General features: G+C 52.8%; 1 protein-coding gene across 1 annotated transcript in view; it reads right to left on the minus strand.

Annotated features, from left to right (window-relative positions):
- Positions 1-2689: 2689 nt before the first annotated feature.
- LOC105005303 (vegetative cell wall protein gp1-like) overlaps positions 2690-9851 on the minus strand; it is a 13551-nt gene continuing 6389 nt past the window's right edge. The window contains exon 4 of the mRNA XM_010863253.1: positions 2690-2788. Coding sequence (XP_010861555.1) covers positions 2690-2788 — 99 coding nt within the window. The remainder of the gene's footprint in view (positions 2789-9851) is intronic.

The following is a 9851-nucleotide window of genomic DNA, read 5'->3' on the forward strand; positions in this document are numbered from 1 at the left end:
CCACACTTGCACAAATCTTTAATTGTTTAGTTTAAAGAATTGTGTTTTGACCGCGAGGGGATTTTGGCTGGAGCTCAAGAAGTGATAATGATATTTCGCTGCCAAGACGTCTCCTTGGCGCTCTGTGTGTTAATGTGCACTTCCAAGACGCTCCAATTAACTGCATCAGCTCTCCTTCGGGGAGAGAAAGGAGAGGGAGAGGAGGCAGGCAGGGGAGAAGGGAAGGAGAAGGCTAGTGATCCGGAGAAGGCAGACAGGCCCCCCTTCATCTTTTTATTAGCAAACAAATGGGGGGTGGGCGACAAAGTTCTTGAAGCTCCAAGTGAAGTGGTGTCTCACGCTTTGGAGGGGAGATCCTGGATAAGACCAGGAGGTCCCCGAAGTCAGATGCCCCATTCCAAGCAGAGGCTCTCCTGACCTGCAGTTCCCAGGGGTGGGCTGGCTTCACGGTCCCCCACCAGTCTCCCAGCTTCACCCATTTCCTCCTTGCTGGCCCCTGCCTACAGGCCGTCTGCCTCCCCATGACTCAAGAGGGAGAAGATAGAGCTGATACAGACCCCTGACTCTGATCCTACCCCTGACCCTAGCCTCTGACCATTCTGGCCTCCTCCCTCCTGCTCGCCCCCACCCTCCCCACCCTTCTAGCATCTCTGCTGTTCCTTGAACTGAACAAGCTGCGCAGGCGTACACACACACACACACACACACACACACACACACACAGCAGAAACTGCATTTGCTGTTCCTCTGCTTACAGAGCTCTTCATCAAGGTATCTGCTTGGCGGCCTTCCCCACCTCCTGGAGGTTTTGACACATGTGTCACCTTCTCAGTGAGGCCATATCACACATTGCAAGACGTGCCCCATCACTCCGTCTCCCCCTTTCCAGCTTTGTCTCTGCAGCCTTTACCACCATCTAAAATATCATTTATCCAGTTTCTAATTTTATTGTCTGTCCACCACTGGCATGGAACCTTGGAGGGGGGCAGAGTTTTGTGTTCTGCTATCTATTTCCAGTAAGTAAAACAGTACTTGGCACACAGGAGACAATTAATATTTGCTGGTTGGGGACCTCCCTGGTGGTCCAGTGGCTCAGACTCTGGGCTCCCAACGCAGGAGGCCCAGGGTTCCATCCCTGGTCAGGGAAACTAGATCCCATATGCTGCAACTAAGAGTTTGCAGGTTCCGACACAGCCAAATAAAATTTTAAAAGACTGCGTGTTAAAGACAGCATGAATGAACTCTGCACTTACCACCGCTCCTTGTCCCACCACAGTTCCCTACTCTGAACCCGAGCTCCAACTCTGTGTCCACCCCTCCAGTTCGGCCTGCCACTACATGAACCCCTCCCCCTAAGTATTTCTTGACCCTCATTTCTCACTCCTACTCTCTGACCCCCAATTCAGCTCTAGCCCTGCCCTTCACGTCTGCTCTTACCCCTGCCCTCACCAATCAAATCTTGACCCTTCCGCCATCCAGTCAGCGCCTTCTTAATTAAATGGTCCTCAGCCCTTCCCAGAAGTCTCCAGCTCCCCTGTGCTTTGAGGACCCACTCCACCCTCGGCCCTGAAGTAGGACCTCCCACTGGAAATCCCAAAGCGGGGGTGGGGGGGGGCGCACACCTCTCGAGGTGAACACGTTCCCCCTCCCAACCCTGCCCCCAAAGAGAGGACAGGGAGTCAGGATGTTCTGGCCCAGATTACTTCCTAAGGGCCAAGTTCCCAGGCAGGCAGGCTCACTTGTTAAAGAGCCTTGGAGAAGGACTCTGGGCAGACGGCAACCTCTTCAGCCCTGCCTCTGGTCAGGAGTGGCTGTGGGAGGCCCTTCTGGGGTTACTTCACTCTCCCGAGGGGTGAGGGGAGGGGGAGGGGAAGGAGGAGGGAGCAGAGAAAGGGGAGGAGGGGGGGAGGAGGAAGGGGAGGAGAGGGGAGGAGGAAGGGGAGAAGGGAGGGGGAAGGAGCGGGGCTCCTCGGTCTTCCCACGACGAGGGTGCCCGACTTAAGCACAAAAATGACTTTTCCACATGCTGAGGTGTGAGTTCACAACAGCCACCCCCCTCCCTTCTCACACACAGACTCACACTCTGTCCACGCGCAGAAGCATCTAGAAGCGCAAACACAGGCCAAAGCGGCAGTGTATGTGAAAGCAAAGGCTTGCTCTAAAGCAACATTCGCCCACTGTACCCCCCGCCCCACCACCCCCAAAGTTCAGGGATGGGGGCGGCTGGCCGGGCGCCCCTGAGAAGGAGCGGGTGAGGGCTGAGGTCCCAGCGGCGCGGGTCGGCATTCTCCATCCCCTCCCCTCCGTCTTCCTCCCACCGCCTTCTCCCCTCTCCCGGTACCCATTAGGCCTCCGAGGGAGGGTCAGCTCTGCCGGCTCAGGTTACCAGAAGCTGAAGACAGGAAGATTTAGCGAGGGAGCCGGGACCAGCACAGTGTGCTGTTTGTCCGCCTTTGAAACCGGAGGCCGAGCGGCGGGGGCGGGGAGCGGGCGGGAGGCTGCGGACACTCGGGTGAATTATCGCTCCGTTCGGGTTCTGACTTCCAAGGCTCTGGCCGCCCTCCCCCGGCCCCAGCTCCTGTTTCTCCAGGTGCCGGGGTGTTTTCCTACGTGTTAATTTGCCCCAGTTCACGCGCCCATTCTTGGCCCCGGCCCCCCAAGGGGAGACCAGCCCGCCCTAGGGTGTGGGTCAGGGGGGCCCTGGGTAGGGGGGCGGCGGAGAGAGCCGGGAGGTGCGGCCCGAGTCTCGCCTTGGGCTGAGAGCAACAAGAGACTGGGCGGGTGGTGCCTGTTTGGGGAGGGTTCGTGTCAGCTCAGAGAAGCTCCACTGCCCTTTCCACCCCCGACACTCCCGTCCCCAAAGCCCCAGGGAGGTCCCGATGGGCCTGCGCACTCACAGCGACCCCTGTCGGCCCCTCAACACTCCCCAGCCACCTCCTCCAGGAAGTTCGCCAGGGCTTCCCCTCCCTGGGAAAGAGACCGGTAGACAATGCTGTGAGATGCTTTTGGCTTACCAGATGTCCTGTCGCTCCGTCTTCCCTAAGACATCATAAGGTCAGTAGCTCCTATGTTCATGATTTTTAGAGATGACATTTTAGAGACAGGGAAACAGGCTCTGAGAGGTTAAGCGACTTGCCCAAGGCCACACAGCTACTTAGAAGCAAGGTCAGGATTTGAACTGAGTTTTTGAGTGTCTATAGTCTTCCCCCTCATGCATGTGGGAAGAAGGTGTCCGAACAGGAAGGAGAGGGGGTTGGGATGGGATGGTAAACCCACCCACCCCTGGGCTAGGGGAGTGGCCTAGCAGCAGGGAAAGCTCTCAAGAATGCCAGAGACCACCTGATCTCACTCTTTTGATCCCTGGCACTCCTCTCCCAGGCTGGGATGGGACCAGGGTCTGAAGTTGAGGCAAGAGTCTGCCGACACTCAGGGTGGGGTGTGTGGGGTTGGCCTACACGTCCTCCTGTCCCTAACCCTCCAGGCCTGGGGGCCTGGGGGTGGGAGGGAATTCCTATCAGCCCCGTGAGTAGGAGGCTGCCGGTTAGAAAGGGGCTATTTCTGCTGCAAAAAGCTAGCAGTACAAAGGGTCTCCTGGTGACAGGACCCCTCCCCACTTCCCTTCCCAGGCTGGGCTGAACTGGGTGGGGGAGGCTGTTCTGACAGTGGTCCACCTTGGGTCCTGCTCTCCCCACCCCACCAGAGCCCCTCCTTCTCCACCAGCCCTGGCTTCTCACCCCTACTTGGCTGCACTGTCCTGCCCCCCTCCTTCCTGGCTGCACTCTTCTCTCCCAAAGATGAGCAGAGCCACTTCCCTCCCACCTGCCCCCCTCTTCTCGACTCAGCTCCTGCGAATGCTTTGCCTATCAGGTGGGCTGTGGGGACTACAGGCAGGTAGGTCAAGGAGTGAGGAGCGGTCCCCTTCCTGCCCCGCCCTGCCTGCCCGAGTGGGAATGGCAAACCTGCAGCCTCCTAAGCGGAGCTGTGTGGCAGGCGAGGCAAGGAGACACAGGCGTTCAGAACTGGGGTGCTTAGATGTCCCCATCACCCCCCACCCAGGCCGTCTTTCCCTTTTACCATCCCCTCCTTTCACATGCCCACCTGAAGCCCGAGCTCTGTTCTGCCTAAGACCAAACCCCACATCCCCCGACACTATCACCCTGACTTCACCCTCCCTGGATTTCTAACTTTGGGGGTCCTGATTTCTTATCTCCTGCTTCTGGTGGAACCCCCAGGGCTGAAGGGCAAGACGGGGCATCAAGGGAGGGGTAAGCATGCTACAAGGAAGGAGGCCTTAAAATCTTCTCACAGGGACGTTGCCTGGTGGTCCAGTGGCTGACTCCATGCTCTACGCAGGGGGTCTGAGTTCGATCCTTGGTCAGGGAACTAGATCCCACATGCCACAACTAAGACCCTGTGCAGCCAAATAAAAAATAAATATTAAAAAACAAAAACCTTCTCACAGCCCCACCCACTAATTTGGGACAGTTAAAGTAAATCAGATTGTCCTGTATTTCCCACTCTTATCCTTGTAGCTCAGTCAGTAAAGAATCCGCCTGCAGTGCAGGAGACCTGGGTTTGATCCCTGCATTGGGAAGATCCCCTGGAGAAGGAAACGGCAACCTATTCCAGTATCCTTGCCTGGAAAATCTCATGGACAGAAGAGCCTGGTGGGCTTCAGTCCGTGGGGTCTCAAAGAGTCAGGCATGACTGAGCAACTAACACTTACTTACTTACTTCCCACTCACTAGTGTGGTCTTGGGCAAATGATTTAGCCTCTTTCTGGCCATGTCTTTTCATTACTTTTTTTAAATCTATCTTCTGGAGTTGGTTGGGAGGACTAGCTATACCTGGCACATAGTAGGTGTTTTAGAAATGAAGCTTTATTCCAGGCATGTTGTTAAAGGTATGCTTGGGGAGAGCAGAAGCAGGAGAAAAGGCCAAGGTGGCCAGAGGCAGGCAGACTAAAGCAGGCTCAAAGAATTCCTGGTGCTGAGACCTTTTGAAAAGTCTGGAAGGGTTCAGGGATGGACCAAGATGGTAACTAAATGGTCTTCAGCATCTTTACTGAGTTCCTAAAGGCCTTGGCCTTTTAGGAATTATGGAGAATTCCTTTGTTGATCAAATGTAGAATTTTTTAACGTGTTTTATGTGCAAGGCCAACACTAGACCAGTTGTGCTGAGGAGATGGTCATGTTTCTTGCCCTCATGTTTCTTTCATTTTAGTGGAGTGACACAGACCAAAAAGAAAAAAAAGAAAAAAATCAATGGATGCATAGATCAGATCAGATCAGATCAGATCAGTCGCTCAGTCATGTCCAACTCTTCGCAACCCCGTGAATCGCAGCACGCCAGGCCTCCCTGTCCATCACCAACTCCCGGAGTTCACTCAGACTCACGTCCATCGAATCAGTGATGCCATCCAGCCATCTCATCCTCTGTTGTCCCCTTCTCCTCCTGCCCCCAATCCCTCCCAGCATCAGAGTCTTTTCCAATGAGTCAACTCTTCGCAGGAGGTGGCCAAAGTACTGGAGTTTCAGCTTTAGCATCATTCCTTCCAAAGAAATCCCAGGGCTGATAAGACAACTGCAAAAGAATTGCAAGAAAATTAAACAGAGGCTAAAATGGCTGGTCATCCAAAAGCACAGTATGGAAAGCGAACCTGCAGGATGAGAAGGAGCTGAGGAAAGTACAATGGCAGAGGGACAGATGGTGCAGAGGAAGCCGGGGTGGAGGCGGGAGGGAAGAGAGCAGCCAATAAGATGCAGGGGAGAGGCCACTGGAAGGCCCCGCTGTGTGTGTAGGTTGCTGTTGGCCATCCTAGGGTGTTGAGAGTTCCTTGTTGTATGCAGTTGGAGGTCACAGGAAAGAGGAGAGAGACGCCATTGGATGAATGCTCCAAGGTCATCTTTGCTGCTCTGAGAAGGGATGGGTGAGGATAAGGGTGGGAGCAGGAGGCTGGTGAGGCTGAGCTGAGCTCAGGCTGGAAGGGAGAGGGACTGACCTTGGTGGTAGCAGTGGAAGAGTGACTGAGCATGAATTTGACCCTGAAGGACTGGCTGATGGGTTGGAGAGAAGGATGACCGATGGAACTCCCCTGATGCCCCAGTAGCTAAGACTCCATGGTCTTGATGCAGGGTGCCCCGGGTTGGATCCCTGGTCAGGGAATTAGATCCGGCATGCCTCAACTAAAGATCCTGCATGTCGTAAGGAAGACGGAAGATCCCGTGTGCCGCAACTAAGACCCAGCACAGCCAAATAACATAATGTTTATATATATAATACATATATTTTTTTGAAGGAGGATGGCTGAGCTTTGGGCAGACTGGCGGATGTGAACACCATTTCCTGAAAACTTGAGGCAGGCACACCAGAACTCTTGCGGTTCTATTACATCTTAGATGACTTTGCACTTGGGAGGTGAACAGTGGGGGAAATGGATCAAGAGGGAAAGTTCTCTTAACCTTTTTCTCTTAATCTATGTTTTCTCATCTGTAAATCCAGGGTAAGAATAAAGTTCACTTCCCAGGACTGTATGACGAGAAATAATTTGTATCTGTGAACACGCCTGGTGCGCTGCCCGCCACACTGCAGCACGTGGGCATGGCGGGTGGGGGCAGCTCCTCCCTCTCTGAGGCTGAGCACCCCCACAGCGGGGATGCTCCAGTGGTGACCACTTCGAGGGGACACCCCACCCACAGGCTGGCCGTGAACAGAGACCCAAGACACCTACAGAGCAGAAGCAGATAGCAGGCTATGTGAGAGCAATCGGGAACGGCTTCTAGATGGGGCGACTGGGAGTGAGTTTTGTCCTAGTATTTGAAGCTTTTACTCCAAACATTTCAAACATATACAAAAGTAGACGGAATAGTATGAGAGCCGCCCTGTATCCCATCACCTGCTTCAACAAGAAGCAATTCATGGTCAATTTTGTCCCATCTCTCCCTATATGGTTTTAAGGCAAATCATAGGCATATTACTTCAGCCATAAATATTTATGTATCAAAAAAAAGATACAGACTTAAAAAATAACTTTAATACCAATATCAAGTAAAACATTAAAATGACATCTTTTATACCTAGCACCCACCTCTAGGTTATGGAACCCACCCCACTCCATCCTACCCTCTCTGGGGTGGGTGAAGGGAAAGGGGCCTGGGAGGAAAGAGGCGCCCCTTCTTAGTCCTTCAAGGTCCAAAAAGAAGAGAGCTCAAAAGTGCCAACCACACGTCCAAATCCCGTTGTGACACCATATCTGTGGGGCATACACCCCACAGATATGGTGTCTTTACCAAGCCTGGCCTGGGCAGAGTCTCTGGAAGCCCACCACACCCCCATTTCTCCCTGTGCCCCTCAGATGGCCCTCAGCTCATTGGGGAGGCTCTTTCCTTCCCTGAGGGATGAGGCAGTCACCCCACATCTCAATTCTTGTGATGAGCTCTGGGAAGGAGGGTGATAGGACCTGGAGGCAAGGGCAGGAAGAGGCATCCTTCAAACACCCCTGGGCCCTGAACCCGTATCCAGGCCTCCAGAGCTGGGAGGAAGAAGGACCCCCACCCGAACATAACACACTGCACATAACCCACCAGAGCAGGGAGCAAGACTGAAGGCAGGAAATCCAGGGGCTGGGATGAGCTCCCAGTGGGAGGGGAGCCCTCCGGGGACCCCACTAGGCCCTGGGGATTCAAGGCACTGGTTTTCTCTCTTTCTCTTTTTAAAAAACATTTATTTATTTGGCTGCATCGGATCTTAGTTGTGGCATGCAGGATCTTTAGTTGCAGCATGTGGGATCTAGTTCCCTGACCAGGGACTGAGCCCAGGGCCCCCTGCATTGGGAGCTCAGAGTCTCAGCCACTGGACCACCAGGGAGGTCCCTGGCTTTCTCTTATCCTTCCTCCTGCTAGAGTCTTCTGCTGCTAACCTCTTCCCCTGACTAGAATCCACTGGACACTGTTTCCCATTTACTCTTTCAGGGATGCTCCGTCTTCTCAAGGACCCCCTCCCCTACACCATGGACTTCTCAAGGACCGCCACCATAATGTATCTCTTCTCGCCCTTAAAAGCTGTCCTCCCACCTGAGGGTCCTTTTCCTTTCTCCCATGGACATCGGCTGCCTGGATGGTGTTTCAATTCAGAGATCGAAGAGAAACCTACATACTAACTCAGAATTCAATTTAATTGGAGATCCAACCAGTCCATTCTGAAGGAGATCAGCCCTGGGATTTCTTTGGAAGGAATGATGCTAAAGCTGAAACTCCAGTACTTTGGCCACCTCATGCGAAGAGTTGACTCATTGGAAAAGACCCTGATGCTGGGAGGGATGGGGGCAGGAGGAGAAGGGGACGACAGAGGATGAGATGGCTGGATGGCATCACTGACTCGATGGATGTGAGTCTGAGTGAACTCCAGGAGTTGGTGATGGTCAGGGAGGCCTGGTGTGCTGCGATTCATGGGGTCGCAAAGAGTCGGACACGACTGAGCGACTGATCTGATCTGATCTGAGGACCTACATTTGTACAGTAATGTAGGTGGAATCCTGGGGTTAGATTGATTTCTGAGCAAACAAGCCAAGGAGGACTCAGGACTTTCTCTGGCACCACCCTTGGGCTGGGGGCCTCTAGCCCCTGCTGACACATTTTAAGTGACGGGAGGCTCAGTGCCTCACAAGGCTGCCCATTCTGCGGCAGAATACTCCTGCACCACCAGAAATACTTTCCTTCTTGGGAACCACAACCAAGACTCTTGTTTTTGGGGTTTGTGTGTGTGTGTTTGGATGTGCATGTAGGTGCATGCATGCTAAGTCGCTTCAGTTTTGTCCTACTTTTTGTGACCCAGTGGACTCTAGGCTCCTCTGTCCATGGGGCTCTCCAGGCAAGAATACTGGAGTGGGTTGCCGTGTCCTCTTCCAGGGGTTGCATGTAGGAGGCACTTCTAAAACACTAACCAGTTTTCTTGGAAAAAAGTTCCGTTGTTGTTATACAAAGAGCTTCATAACCTGATTGCCTTTACTTGCCTGAATTGCTGGTCTAAGTGCAACATCACATAGAGTTTGAAGTGAAGTGAAGTGAAAGTCACTCAGTTGTGTCTGGCTCTGTGACCCCATGAGCTATACAGTCCATGGAATTCTCCAGGCCAGAATAGTGGAGTGGGTAGCCTTTCCCTTCTCCAGGGGATCTTCCCAACCCAGGGACTGAACCCAGGTCTTCTGCATTGTGGCAGATTCTTTACCAACTGAGCCACAAGGGAAGCCCAAATGGAGTTTATCTATCCAATCCCAAAGAAAGGCAATGCCAAAGAATGCTCAAACTACTGCACAATTGCACTCATCTCACAAGCTAGTAAAGAAATGCTCAAAATTCTCCAAGCCAGGCTTCAGCAATACGTGAACCATGAACTTCCAGATGTTCAAGCTGGTTTTAGAAAAGGCAGAGGAACCAGAGATCAAATTGCCAGCATCTGCTGGGTCATCGAAAAAGCAAGAGAGTTCCAGAAAAACATCCATTTCTGCTTTATTGACTATGCCAAAGCCTTTGACTGTGTGGAACACAATAAACTGTGGAAAATTCTGAAAGAGACGGGAATACCAGACCACCTGACCTGCCTCTTGAGAAACCTATATGCAGGTCAGGAAGCAGCAGTTAGAACTGGACATGGAACAACAGCCTGGTTCCAAATAGGAAAAGGAGTACGTCAAGGCTGTATATTGTCACCCTGCTTATTTAACTTATATGCAGAGTACATCATGAGAAATGCTGGGCTGGAAGAAGCACAAGCTGGAATCAAGATTGCTGGGAGAAATATCAATAACCTCAGATATGCAGATGACACCACCCTTATGGCAGAAAGTGAAGAGG

Source organism: Bison bison, unplaced genomic scaffold (genome assembly GCF_000754665.1).
Source record: "Bison bison bison isolate TAMUID 2011002044 unplaced genomic scaffold, Bison_UMD1.0 scf7180017864487, whole genome shotgun sequence".
Classification (NCBI taxonomy): Eukaryota; Metazoa; Chordata; class Mammalia; order Artiodactyla; family Bovidae; genus Bison; species Bison bison.